This window comes from Vigna radiata, chromosome 10 (assembly GCF_000741045.1).
Source record: "Vigna radiata var. radiata cultivar VC1973A chromosome 10, Vradiata_ver6, whole genome shotgun sequence".
In the NCBI taxonomy this organism is placed as follows: domain Eukaryota; kingdom Viridiplantae; phylum Streptophyta; class Magnoliopsida; order Fabales; family Fabaceae; genus Vigna; species Vigna radiata.
Window position 1 is genome coordinate 4,443,569 of NC_028360.1, and position 15,708 is coordinate 4,459,276.

A 15,708-nucleotide genomic window follows, 5' to 3' on the forward strand; every position below is an offset into this window, starting at 1 on the left:
GATAAACTTAGACACAATATAATCATGATAAATAGGGTAACCCTAGACACAATATAATCATGATAAATAGGATAACCTTAGACACAATATAATCATGATAAATAGGGTAACCCTAGACACAATATAATCATTTAACCTTTGACACAATATAATGATGATAAATAAGGTAAATATCCTAACATGGATAACCCAGAATCTCATGGCCACTATACCCTGGAGCATGGTGGACTCCACCATAAAGGTAGGATAGTAATTTCAGCAACATGTCCCTGGATTCCTAAAATTGCAAGCAGAATATCATACAAATCCTACAGGGGGACATTTCAGTGTCTTTCAAATGTATAGGAGGATTGGCCAATTGTTATATTGGATTGGTATGAAGAATAGCATGACAGAGTTTGTGGCAACTTGCTTGGTGTGCCAACAACACAAATATTTGGCTTCCATCAATTACTAAAAATTTGTCAAATGTTAGTTAATTTGCCACAAACAACTGTGTTCTTTGAATTTCATCCTGATGTGTGTTGTATTAAATCTCAATTGACAACATATAAAGGCCTTCTTCAAGGAATTGTTGGTGTTGATGAACTTTATTTATTTCATAATCTCAAGCTTCAACATAACTCCTTTGTGTTATTGTCATCTTCCAAATCCTTTTATGGTTCATCCACCCATAGCTCTTTGTAGTTAGAGCTAATGAAATAAAGCTAATACTGTAAATTCTTGTTTTATACTAATAAAATCTAGTAATGCCCGTACACTAGGTTGGGTCATTAAAACGCTCATGTAATGAAAATTGTCATGAATCATTATATGTTTATTTTGTTCTTCTGTCTTTGATTCTGTCTATTCTCCTTTAGAATTAATTTTCACTGATCTTTGGGGATCTTCTCACATTATCTCTTATGTAGTATACAAATATTAGGTGTCTTTCATTGATGCCTATTCATGGTTCACTTGGATATTTCCTATAAAGTCTAAAGTTGAAACATTGCATGTTTTCAAACGACTAAATCACTAGTTGAATTACAACTTCATTCAAAAATAGAAAATGTGTAGTCAGATTGGGGTGGAGAATATCGACCTTTTACAAAAATTTTGGCCAGTCATGGTATTAATCATAGACTTGATTGTCCACATACACATCATCCATCTCTAATCCATAATCTTTTGGGTCTAATTTTGTATTTGTTCGAACACCAATTATTAATGTACCCCCATAATTCATCCTTCATTTTTTCTTACTCATTTGGAAAATAGGTTTGAGTGAGGTGTGAATAGTGGATTTAATAACACTACACAGATGAGCATCAATCTTTATCCATTGTTCATGGTGTTTTGGAGGAAAAGATTTAGAAGTAGTAGTGTGACGGGATTTGCAGCTCCACCCACTTAACCATAACCATATTTTCGAAGTCCAAGTGAAATAGTTAGACTCACCCATCTCGATACTAACAATATGGTTAGAAAAGATGGTAGATGTGGTGTTGGAAAAGATTTGTTTTTTGGAAAGCTAGGAGAAAGTTGATGAAAAAAAAAAAAACTAAGATGGAAAAGTAGATCAAACCACCAAATTAACTCCTATAGATCTGCCACCACAAGGGTAGGAGCACACGGAGGATGAGAAAACACTCCACCAAGGATTTCTCTTACAAAGGGCCTTTCCTATCCTTCTTTCACTATTTGTATATTATCAACAACCTCTAATTAGCTGATTAATATTCTAAATATCCTAACTAATTAATATTCTAACTAATCTCTCCTCCTTATATCCTAACAAAGATAAAAGTAAATGCACAACTCTTCCAGTTCCAACCATTCAAGTTACAGAAGAACCCACTGTAAAAAAACATTCTTAAAGATACTATTCATATGGTAGTCAAGAATTTGGTTAAGATGGCCTGACTTCAAAAACAAAACACTCAATTGCAAGCTACATGCAGCAAATATTAATCAGGTCTCATTATTAAAAGATGATGCATTAGAGAATTGAAATAAGTAAAAAATTACCATTTCTCATAACTTCAAAAATCATATCACAATAATATCTGAAAGGTGATAGTCTCATTACACGGCAAATATATTCTGCAAGATGATACGGAAATAGCTGCAAGTGGAAAACCAAGAATATTATAAGCAGATGAATAGTGCAAGATAAAGAATAGTTGAGAGAGAATTTCTATTCAGAAAATATTTTTCAATCCAACTGAAATCAGTTATACATGCATGTTCATACACTGTAGTCTAACCAAGTGGGAATTAGAGTCCACAGCTGTCAAGCTCGAACTAACTGAGAATTAGTTAGAGTCTACTGCTGTCTAAGGGTAAACTACAGATGATATGGAAATAGCTACTATACTATTCTTGTACAAAGAGTAAACAAAAAGAAACAACCTAAATGAACTACAATACATTGCAAAAAAAGAAAGTAAGCATGAGCTCAAAGCTTAATATCCAGGTTATGAATTTCTTGTCTTGTTGGTGTACGGTTACTACCCCTTTTACTCTATTTGAAAAAAATAAAAACTTGCTTATAAAACAAATGCCCAACATCCAAGAAGTGGTATGTAGTAGTTATATCTGGAATCCAACTATACAGATGAGATCTTTTGTTTACAAAAGGACAAGTATGATTAAACTATTTATTATTATAAAAAAAAAAAATTGCTTCTAAAACAAAAGAGAAACAAAATCCAGTTTTTAATTAAAATGTCGATTTTTATTTTAAAGCACTAAAATTTCATTTTTCTCTCATCAACATCTTAACAACAAAGTTTTCTGATCATTGATCATGTAAACACAGTAGTATTTGATAGACAGTATCAGAATCAGGTAGCATTTAGTGCAAGACATACAGCAAGATTCTTCCGCAAGTATCGCATCATCTCTTCATAATATTCGCTTTCTTTACAAACTTTACGAGCAAAACAATTATTCCATTGGATTCTCTTCTTTATGCAACTTTCGATTATCCTGCACAAAATTTGGATGGCCAACAAAAAAAAGGAAATATTATAATTGTCATATTGAAAACAAATAATTACTTGTACAGTACTATCCATGTGGTTTGGACATGCACAAAGAAGACCACCGATAACACCAGTGAGGAGAGTCGATTGCATGGTTTTTAAAGCTATAAAAGAGGTAGAAGGAGAGCAAAAATGGCATAGGAGAATACTGCTAAAAAGAATCTTGAAGTTAATAAATGAAGTTAGGAAGATGTCCCACCAGGCATAATCTTGGGACCCAGTGTCAAACATAACAAGTTTATCAGCACATTGATTACCCTTTCCAAAAAATATGCGAAAAATGAATAAAGATAGTATTACTGTTTACAAAAATAATTCAGCCATCTACTACAAAATTCCAAGGAATAATAGAAGTATGGGATCAAGCTTGAATAACAAACTGCAAGTCTCACAATCCAAAGATTAGTCAAATCTTTGGAGACAACAACTTACTATAGCCAGAATCACACCCACCTCCTCAGTATATAAGGCATAATAAGCACCAAGATATGAAGAGAAACAACCCACAATGGAAGCATGATAAATACCCCACAATCAAAAGCATCAGGAAACCTTTAGTCACCCCATCAATATTGCATTTAAACCAATCATTCTCACCTAGTTTGATGAGTATAAGACATTTTTCGTTGTTATATAGTATTATTTCATTAGGATAATTGTATATCCTTGTGTATAATTTTAGTACTTACAACATAGCCTTATTTGTTTTCCTCTCCACAAAGATTATGTATTTCAATGGAGACATGACCCTTGAAATAAATAGAGTTTAGCATACTGTGTTTATCTACTAAAAATACTATTTCTAAATGAGAATTTTAACCCTAAAAACTTATCGTTAAGCATAGATCATGGTTTTAACACTAAAGGCACACTAGCCAAACAAAATAAAATGCCCCTCATTATAACGAAAAAATACTTATTTTATTCTACTCTACAGTTATTTAAGATGTACTGGGTTGATATAATGATGTCCTTCAACAGATTGATTATCCCGCTCAAACAACTAAGTCCTTATTATCTAAAAGGGCATAAGATATACTTGAAAATTAAAGGGCCCTGAATAACATACTAACTCAACAAAATGGTATACATACAAAAGTTTTATAGAGAGGTTAGCTCAATACATTCACTATAACGATGCAACTTCTAATACAAGGTCGTAGTTATTTCTAGTAAATTATTGCAGAAAGTGTGCAATTTAGCTTCACTACGTGTGTTTTCTAAGCCTTTAAACTTCTTTAAAATACAATGACCAACTCTGGAAATCACAAGAAAAGTCATTCTAACCTTCTGTGCCATTCTTCTTTAGAAGAAAGAATAGCTTGAATCCTCTTTGGAAGGTTCTCCCACGTACACTCTTCCTTAATCGCCTTTTGCAATAATTGTTCCTCAACTGTCACGGGAGCACGCTGCATTTTTTCACTTCCCAGACGCCACAAAAGTCAACAGAACACGCACAGACGGGTGAAACTGCAAAATTGAGACCAATTAAAGCAAATCATTCAACACAAAAACAAAGATCAAACAAGATCCGAAACGAGTATTCAGGTTTACTGTGAAAGCCAAAGCGAATGATCAGAACCTGAATGATTGAATGCAGGTGCGTTTAGCTAATTGAACTTCTCGGGCAGACACAGTTGGGTTTTTTTTTTTTTCTTTTGCACGAGATCGGGCACAAGAAAAGTCATTTGTTAATTTGCTGGAAATTGAAAGTATTTAGACAGATATCATGGTTTTCCTTAACCATCATGACAATTACTTCCTGCATGTTACATTCCATTGAGTTTCTGACCTACTCCTTTAGGACAAGTTTGGGCAGAATTGCATAAATGAAGATACCCCTTTTTTTATATTTTTTAATTGGATGTAAAACTACTTTAGTGAAATATAAATTTATTACATAATTTATAATTTATAGTTTTTATTTATAAAAACATTTAACCTTTATGATAAAAATGTGGTTTAAATAAATTTCAAATTTATCGTAAATTTATATATTTTTAATTAAGTATCTGTTGCATATTCAAATTTTGTAGATCTTGTAATTGAATATTTGTTGTTTAATCTTTTTGTGAATTGGACTATCATAAAATTATTTAAATTTTATGATAAAAATGTGGTTTAATTAAATTTCAAATTTATGTAAATTTATATATTTTTAGCTTAGTTTCGGTTGGATATATTTTCAAATTTTTTATATATTTTAATTGAATATTTGTTGTTTAATCTTTTTGTGAATTGGATTATCAGGTTTCATTATGTTAATTTTTTATTTTTATATTTTAAGAAATGTAAGATTTTGTATATATACAATATTGTTTTTGTATACAATAAATGACTTTTATTAAAAAAAATTATTATTATAAAATTTCATACTTTTTAATATGTGTGGAGATAAATTAAATAAATATATAATCACTCATTCAAGAATAAAATTAAAATTAAATCATATGAACTAAATTAAAAAATATAAAAAAGTTAACTCAACAAAAAAAAATTAATAAAAATTTAACTGAAAATATATAAATTTATGAGAGATTTAAAACTTACAAAATAGCATAAAATTTATCATAAATATTATTATAATTTTAAAAATTATTAAAAAAAGTATAATTTATATAGATTATTTTATTGTAAATTTATGTACGCTAATAAAATGTATAATAATGTATAAATAAACACTATACGTAGTTTACTAATCTAAGTAGCATAGCTTTATTACTTTTGTTGTGTCATTATTTTTACTTAAAAGGATTAAGATTGATTTACTCACATATTTACATTTTATCCCATTTTAACTTTAAAGTTTTTTTCACCCTCATTCTCTCATTTTCTTTCTTTTATCTTAAATTTATATATCTTAAAAAGCATCTCAAACTTAAATGATTTTACATAAAAAAAAAATTATATAAAAATAATGTATATAAAACAAATTTTCTATGAAGTCAAGATATATCCAGATATACATGAATCTTCTCTTTAGGTCGAAACATATCAAGTAGTTCGAGTGTTCACTCTTCTCATTGTGCTTTAAATAACAAGTCTTCTTCCATTATAAGTGTCATGATGCTCTTTTTCTTAAGAGTTTGGTGACATCGGCGGAGAGCCTACAAACATATATTTTGACGTTAAAATTAGTAACTAGATGTAAAATAGCAAGGTCATAATAAATTATTCTACCTACTTACTTCGTGATAATGAATATATATAGTACTTGGGCAAGTCATGTTCATTAGGCCTAAGGTTCATAGGGTCACCTCGTTTTAGGGTTTCCTAATATGTTTAGTTATCATTAATCCTTCTACAATTTGTCCTTCTTGATAATATGGATTTCTACTATAATCATAATGCACGTGTCCAATGTTTGGTGCATGTCGAAGTGCCCACAACCTATGGGTTGAGATGTCCTCAACCTATACATGTGCACTAGCCCCTAGAGTCGAGACATGTTAGTTGAGAGTCTTGGAAGACTTACAATTGAAGGTTGAGGTGTCTTCAACCTTAAAGAAGTTTAAGTGTCTTTAACCTTGACATGCACACTAGCCCCTTAGTGGTTGAGGCATCTCCAATCTTAAGGAAGCTATTGTTGTAGGCTGGAGTGTTTCCAACCTAAGGAGGCTACAGTGTCTTCAACCTTGTCATGTACACCAAACCCCCAATTATAACATCCTAATTTTGGGATGCCATGATTACAAGTAAAAATTTAAAATATTTAAAATCAGAATTGTTAAGACAAAAATCGTCTATGTGCCTAGACGCTCTCATGTTTTGAAGTTTGATCAAATAACATTAAAATGGGATAATAATATGAAAACAACTTAGGGTGAAAAACCTATAACCAAAATCCCTAAACATAGAAAACCTACACAAAGACTTAGAACTAGAATCCACAACATAGAAAAGGTTAGGAAAACACTTAGAATTTTAGGTAACAGAAAAACATCTAGACTAAAACACTCAAACTCATGGCTTAACACTATTATGCCTAAAGCGTCTCAAAGAGTTTAAGTAAAACACTTAATGCTCATCATACCTGAAAAAGGTATTCAGCATAACTCTAGGAAGCAAAACAGTCGAGATTATGTCTCTGATAAAACACTTCAAAAGACTCTAATTATTAAAATATAAAAAGAAAAAAGCTTTAACATGCTAAAAATTATCTATCTAAAAAGTGACAAAACCAAAAGAAGCGTTTACTTAACTAAACGATGTCATAAGCTTAAAACAACACTTCGTCCAACGATGAAGTCTCTATACAATATTTGGTATCTTTAGAAAAGAGCTTAATTGCAAAAAGCTACATAACGGTAGAAAATCAAAAAGCACTTTGTTGTTCTAAGCAAGCATTAAATAACATTAAGTACTCAACATTCAAAAACAACAAAAGTTATAAGAAAAGACACATGTGTTGCATGCACAATTTACTCTACTCTTTGCAGATAATCCTCTCAAACTTCATTATTGTATTGCTTACTATTGTAAGAGAAAAGAGAGAAAAACTTGTGAGTATTTAAACTACTTTGTATCATAATCAAATCCTCTCTACGAAAGATATAGTCTAAACTACTTGTAAGCAATCATTGATTGCAATTATGAAGAGAATTAAAATACTTACAACTGAACTCAGTTTGTGTTGAGAAATCTTAGCAAGGTTGCTAAGTGACAGGAGTGGTTCCAATACTCAAGGAAATCTCGGCTAGGGTTGTTGAGTAGCAGAAATAGTGTTAATACTCAAAGGAAATCTCAGCAAGGGTTGTTGGGTACTAGGAGTGGTGTGAATACTCAAAGGAAATCTCGGCTAGGGTTGTTGAGTACCAGGAGTGGTGCTAATACTCATTTGTAATCATGTGAAGATTATAGTGGAACCCTCTACGGAGGAGACTAGACATAGCTCAGTTGGAGCAAACCAATATAAAATCACTTGTACAATTATCTCTTCTCTTGTCTAAATGACCCTCTTACAAAAACTTGCAGTTACACTTTATTTTCTAAACACAAGAATCTTCCAAGCTAAACAATCATTTTTCATAAAGGAAGATCTTACAAAACATTGTAGTATATATTATGAATAAAACGTCAAAAATTACTATCGATCATACATATTTATCAAGTCAAGTTTCTAAGCATTTAAAGGAAAATTTTGAGAGCTCGATAACATGTTATATCAGAAGGGTTGCAAAACGTTTTCCATTAACACTATTCAACCCCCTTTCTTGTGTTTTTCAGGTACTTTAATTGGTATCAAAGCTAACCTCGCGGGGTTAGTTCTTAGCAGGACTTGAGGAAACGATCCTGAGCAATGAAAAATGAAGGATACACCGTTAACCGTCCTCCACTGTTCAAGGGAGAGAAGTTCGACTACTGGAAGCAAAGAATGATTGTATTCTTTGAATCATGTCATATCGACATGTGGAACACTGTAGATAACGACAACTACATTTCTACAGATGAAGAAGCAGAGCCACTTTAAAAAAGTAAGTGGACTAACGAGCAGAAGTAGCACTACTTATTAAACTCTAAAGCTCACAACTCTTTGATGTGTGCTCTCTGAAGAAGAATACATGATGGTTCACGCTTACCAATGAGCCAAAAATGTTAAAATCATGGAACCCCTTAAACATGAAAATGATAATCTCACCAAAATACTAAGTAGAACTCTTGAGGAAAATGATAGGTTAGATCGTCTTTTGAGAGAAATTAGGCATTCATCTAACAAACAAGGTTTAGGTTGTAGGAAACCCAACACAAAACACAAAAATAAAACAAACCATATTAGATTTACTAGGTCAAATAATGATGCGTTGACTTTTGAAAAGAAGGAAGTGTACATGTCTAACAAGTTAGGACCCAACTTGTTATGGAGAGTCAAATAATTCCTCTTGCAGATATGTTTGATGACCAAAAACAAAGTCCTGCCTTGGTACCCAAACAGTGGCTGCTCAGTCACATGACGGGAGAAAAGTTTATGTTCCTAAACCTAAGGGACAAGGAAAGAGGTTCGGTCACATTTGGAGGAAACCATAAAGGAAAAATCATAGGAATTGGAAAGATAGGTGTTGAAACAGCTTTTAGGTCGCACTAAAATTCAACAAACCTAGTCCCCACTAATGTAGTATAGGGCCAACCTAGGGAGTCAATCCAAGGACTTGGTACTTATTAAGATAGAATTATAGAATTAAGTCCTAAGTTTATTTACTAAAAACTAGGTGGGGAAAGAAAATGTAAAATTGTAATCTAAAACATGAAACTAACTAATAATGCATGTATCTACTTAAATGAATGCATGACACCTAATATACATTGATGCAAAGAATGAAGAAATATGACTCTGATTTATTCTAAGGAAAGCAGGAAAGAATATAATGCAATATTTTTATCTCAATTTGACACATGTAATGAAGAATGTAGATAATAACTACTAAATGCATGAAAATTTGGAATGGGATGAATAAATCATAAGTATTTACCTGTGACCATTCTACAAAACTGAAAGAATATTTTAATGCGTGATATTGAACAAAAGAATGACATAAAGCAGAATCGAAATGAACGAAAAGAATACACCAATCATAGAATCAAATTGCAAACAAGAAAATTGATGAGATAAAACAAACTAGAAAAACAGTAAATCCAGATTTGACATTAATCTTAAATTGACTTCCCAAAACTTACCATGTACTCAAGAAGACATCCTGAAAATTTAGGCCCTTTTTGGCTTGTAATGTACATGGTATGAAAGGTTAGAAAACACAAGGTTAATGGAAATAACTTCTTTTTCTTTTCTTTTTTTTCTCTTTTGGCCTAACTTTTCTGTTGTAGTCACCAAGTTCCAGCTCCACTCCATACTTCTCACAAATCTCTACAAGTTAGGTAATTGGTGGGTAAAAGGTTTGTAATGGATGGTAATTGCCTCCAACTGTTGAGTGATCATCCTATGTTGCTCAACTATAACATCCTGATATTGTGACTGCGAAACTTCTTGTTGTTGAAGAAAATCAATACTTTCACTGTTCATCTCATCGTTACTGACCGCCATATTCTCTATAAGCTCATAGGCTTCCTCAGCAGTCTTGTTCTTAATGCTACCTCCAGTTGCAGCATCCAACATAAGCTTTAACTGTGTACCAAGACCTCCAAGGAATGTGAGAACCACAATTGTCTCATCAAAACCGTGCATAGGCGTCTTCCTCAGCAAACTTTTAAATTTGTCCCACGCCTGACCTAGGGTTTCCTCCATGCCCTGCCTGAAAGAAGATATATCCATCTTTCCTTTGTTGATTTTAGCCTGTGAAAAATATTTATTAAAAAATTTAGCTATCACAACGTCCCAGGTAGTAAATCTTCCTTCCGGAAAAGAATTCAACCACAATTTAGCATTGCCTCCCAATAAGAAAGGGAACAAGCTAAGCTTGATTAAATCATCCGAAACTTCGTTGATCTTCATCGTGCTACAGATCTCATTGAATGTGGTGAGATGATCATATGGACTTTCATGTGATAATCCATTAAACTGGTTGCTTTGCACCAAGTGTATCAACGCAGGATTCATCACCATGTTCAGTGCATTGTTCCTCGGCATTGCTATACTGTTAAATTGTTGAGGACCAACCACATTAGATGCGTCTGCTAACGTGCGTCTAGGAGGAGGATCTCTCTCCTCGGTCATCTCTTCTGTGTTTTGTTGTGATACTTCCGGTGAGGGTTGCAAAAGTCCTTCATGAGAGGGGAATAATTCTCTAGATGGTCTTCTGACTTTCTTCCCCCTCCTTTCACTTAATCCTTCAAGAAGAGGTTGTTGATTTTTCTTGCTCCTAGTGTGAATTGCCTCCTGCATACACAAGAAACAAAAACCCTAAAAAACACGTTTATATAAAATAAAAATAGAAACGAAAAACAAAACAAAAATCAAGTCAAATTCAATCAAATATCACACTACTAGAATAATTAAACCAAGGAGTCCCCGATAACGGTGCCAAAAACTCGTTAACACCTTGGCAAGTGTACTAGATCGTATTAAGTAATAAATAAACGGTAAGTCCGAGTATCGTCTCCCAAGGGACTCTTAGGCCTAAATGTTCACATGATTAATGAAAATCATAAGACTTGAATAAACAATAACTTGAGTTTTAAATGCAGAACAAGAAATAAACATGTATATGCAAAGATTTGATCAGTTGATAGAAAAAGATATGGATGAATGGTGATGTTGGGGTTTACGGTTTCATCCTAATCCACTATAAAATATCTATTATTCTTATTAGATTCAACTTTATTATCAATGTTTATGCCACTTTCTATTTTACTCTTAAACTCGATCTCTCGGTGAAAAGAGCCTAATCATAATTGCTAGTTTACTATCTCTAGTCTCCCTAACAATCATTCATGCAATACCCACAAAAGCTTAAGGGAATTGACTTTCGTATTCTTATCTCTAGGTAATATTCATCATTAAGAGAAATTCTTCATGTCTAGACCTAATTATACGTCTCCATATAGAAAGAATCAAAGATGATGCATTTGAATAAAGTCTTAAACAAAGCATTGGCAAGAACGGAAGAAAAACTCAAACTATTAATAAACACAAGTATATGAATAAAATAAGAAATTCGATATAAGAGAGTTTCAAAAAATTACATCGTTCCCCAATAACAAAAGGGCTTAGTTCACCATAATCATGGTGAAACTAGATGAATTGAATGAAAAGAATATAAAAGATAACCCAAGATTTGTAATATTGGAGCTCTCGCATCCAAGGTCCGCCTCCAAGGTGTGAAAACCGTGTTTCTGCATCCTTTCTGCCAAAAGATACATGCTCTGGTTCGTGCACTTCTATTTAAAGCACAAAAAAATAACTGAAAATAAGCCCAGGCCCATAAGTACACCTCCCGACGGTGGTTAACACCGCCCGACGGTAGGCACGACACCTATTCCACCCCTCAACGCTGCTACTTGAGCGCTCTCTTTGAATTCAACTAACGAGTCCACCGCCCGGCGGTGGCTGCGGTTCCATCTTCATCCCTTGACAGTGCCCCTTAAGCGCGTGGTAATGTAATAATAAAAGGTCTCACCGCCCAGCGGTTGCTGTGGTTCAACTTTGCTTCATTCTTCCACCTTCTTCTGCATCCAACACTTCTCCTCCTTTCATTCATTCATCAAACTCCCAATAAATCCTGTCAAAACAAGGGAAACCAAGCATAAAACCCAGAAAACCCACTTTGACTCTCTTTCTCTCTAACTTAAGCAATTTGCATGATTTCAAGCTAATTCTAAGTCATAAAGGGTGTGTTTTGATGTGAATTATAAGTATGAAAATAACGGTTTTTAGACCGTTATCATTATGATAAGTCCGTAAATAATGCATTATGTTGTATTATTATTATCTAAGAATAATATCTAAATATATGTAATAATATCTTAAGATATCTTCTAATTAACAATATCTTAATATATCTTTTAAAATATCTACCAATATCTAATAATGAATTTTCTAGTAATAATATTTATTTTAATCTTTAAACCTACCAAAATTATATCTCTAATCTTTTCTCAACAAACTTTTAAAATGATAACAACCCAATCCTCTAAAAGATTCACATAATTTATTATTTTTCATTATTTTCCTTTCTACACCCCATATTTTAATTTTTGCACCTAATTAATAAAAGATAAAAGACCCTTTTGCCCTTAGACAAAAATATAAATAATATCTAAGAAATTACCTAAAAAATATATTTTAACAAAGATATACAAACAAGAACACTAATTACCAAACAAAAACACCAAAGTTTCAAGACTACCTTATTTCAAAAACCCATATTTTCACGGGTTTTACAATCATCCTCAAAAGAATTTTCGTCGCTGAAAATTATACTCATAAGGAAGCATACCCATTCAGAATTTCATATACTTACTCCCCCAAAAATTACATGAATCATAAGCACATAAATTTTCATAATACAATAGCAACAACAACTCTCGAACAAATCAAAAGAACATCACAACAAACTGCTCAATGTATTCTAAATCATACAAAACAAAAACCATAATCTATTCACAATTATAAATAGATAGAAAAACTCTACATATATTATCATCATGGAAACGATAAACTACAAAGATTCATTATAAAAACTAAATCAATTCTAGAACAATTTACACATAGATTACCAAACCCTATATCGATAGAAACATTAGACTCCTTCACAAAAGACTCAAGAATAATCCACACATTCACACACATACGAGGTAATCCACATGGTCATAAATACACATGCAATCCACGTAATCATACACATACGCATACATTACAATCACACAACAAAAGCTAGACGAGCTCACACTCTAAGACTCCAAAGGTTTTTTCAAAAACCTGGCTTTGATACCAAAGTGAAACGACCCAAAAATCAAGGTATTACGAGTTATTAAGAAAACTGTATATTTCAAAATTTTCTTATTGTGCGGAAATGTATTTCTCAAAAACCTCAATATTAAAACATGTGTAATTAATTCAAAACATAATAGTTCCAAAAACCTTGTCCAATTACATTATATGAAAATGACTAAGGAAATAAAAGAACTCCAATTACATTGTCTCAAAAGTCTAAAACACAAGAACTTTCAAAGAAATCCCAAATCTTTTCTCGTTATCTCTCGAGTCTATCATGCTTCTGGAACATCTGTAACATCATCTACTAATGTATAGCAAATTATATGATAAGTAATAACCATTTTTCTTGTAGTGTAGATGTTGCTTAAGGTTTAAGGTGAACTAGTATAAAAATCTTGTGTTCTTGATTTGCTTGATATCAACTTATGTAATCTAGTGCTATGTGTAAAAGTGTTTAAGACTATGTTCAACCCCCTTCTCCAACCAATTATTCTATCAAGTCAGACATTGAAATTCAATTACTTAATTGAAAACTTCTTATGCATTATTAGACAAACCAATATAAAAATAAGAGAGTTCATTGTTCTTTCCTTATCCTATTAAAAATGAACATTATTAAATATGTGTTAACTTAATAAGTAGACTTTTCAAACAAAGGTTTTTGACAGATCATTTGTCAAGTCAAAATATATAGTTTAAATGTGCATAATCGGATGATAATTGCGAACGTTTGCAAAATCTTTATATATATATATATATATATATATATATATATATATAATTCAACTCCTCTTCTTGTATATTTGACATATTTTCACACTTACCTTCATAAGGTCTTTATCATAAAAAAAAGGTTTAAACCTCTTTTTGGTCCCTAAGTTATAAGCAGATGTTCAATTTAGTCCCCGTTTTTAAAAATGTAAATCTTTGGTCCTTAAGTTATAAAAAATGTATCAAATAAGTCCTTTTTTAACTTGAAATACTGTTTTTGGTTGTTTCTTAACAACTGTTACATCTTTAGATTGCTCTGATTTGTTTCTCAATAATAACAACACTTTAGAATGCTCTTTGTACTTTGACCATGAACATAAAAAAGGACTCATTTGATACATTTTTTATAACTTAGGAATCAAAGGTTTACATTTTTAAAAGCGGAGACTAAACTGAACATCCACTCATAACTTAGGGACCAAAAAGAGGTTTAAACCTAAAAAAAACCCTCCAGTTTGGGAATTTAGTATATGGACGAAGCCAAGGATGTCTTGACCAAAGAAATGGAAAATTTCTACCACCACTTGCTTTTCATCAACAAAACTCCTTGAGCTTAAGGGTTAGTATACAAATGAAGCTAAGGACACCTCATCCAAAGAAATATAACTTTTATTTTCGTCCACATTCATATTAATAGTTTATTTCACAATCTAAGTGTTTATACTACGATACTAGGACAAGTTGGATAATTAACTTATACCACTCGTAAAAGACTCATTAAAAGTATTTAAATAAGTGAAGATTCCTAATTATACATTACTCATTTATATCCATTTATTACTCCGGTTATTTTTATCATTAACTTGATCATCAAAATGTCTTCACATACATACTTCTTAAATGACACATTTAACATAACCAAAAGACTAAAAATCAACATTCTCTTAAAAAGAAGAAGAATTAGTAAGAATTGAAAATATTGGTTTTGTAAGCTTACATAAAAAAACAATGAATTATCATTCTATGAAGTGAATTACATGTTATCAAATGTAAACACCAATTTTCATGGGAAACAATACTCAATTGTACATGTAGAGTATAATGTAAGATTTTTTTAATATATTAGTCTCTTTTATTGCATAAACTTGTATATATTTACAACTCAAAATACAACTTATGAATTTTATTAGATTTTGTTTGTCGTTAACATAATAAGTTATTACTTCTTTGAAAGAAATTAAAAATACTTGTCATTGTTTGTTCTATAAGTTGTTACCACGATCCGAAACATAGATTAGGTGACAAGATCTTTTCGGTAATTTGAATATTTTTAATGGCTGGAATGGTATTCTTTGTTGTTCATAGAGAAAACATCAACCTATAAAAAATTATCTAACGTTCAAATCAATAAAAAAAATTTAAATGTATGTGTTCAAATCAATAAAAAAAACTTAAATGTATATGACTCTAGAAGTGAATTGAGAGTATATTTACCGGTGAAATATTATGTGTCTATATGTTTTGTAAATCCAATAAAAATTGTTAATAAAAACTAATATTATAAATAAAATATCAACAAAT

General features: G+C 31.6%; 1 protein-coding gene across 3 annotated transcripts in view; it reads right to left on the minus strand.

The window, feature by feature from the left end:
• Nucleotides 1–4,847, minus strand: part of LOC106775723 — a 32,789-nt gene extending 27,942 nt beyond the window's left edge. The window contains exons 1-4 of one of the 3 annotated variants that reach the window (XM_014662877.2): nucleotides 4,612–4,847; nucleotides 4,317–4,499; nucleotides 2,856–2,973; nucleotides 2,011–2,107 (exon numbers count right to left, since the gene is read on the minus strand). In XM_014662877.2, the coding sequence (XP_014518363.1) occupies nucleotides 2,011–2,107; nucleotides 2,856–2,973; nucleotides 4,317–4,444 (343 nt within the window). In that variant the 5' untranslated portion in view covers nucleotides 4,445–4,499; nucleotides 4,612–4,847. Of the gene's footprint in view, nucleotides 1–2,010; nucleotides 2,108–2,855; nucleotides 2,974–4,316; nucleotides 4,500–4,583 lie in introns of those variants that run through there. The other 2 variants (XM_022786765.1, XM_022786766.1) reach the window with 2 other exon arrangements.
• Between the last annotated feature and the right edge of the window lie 10,861 nt (nucleotides 4,848–15,708).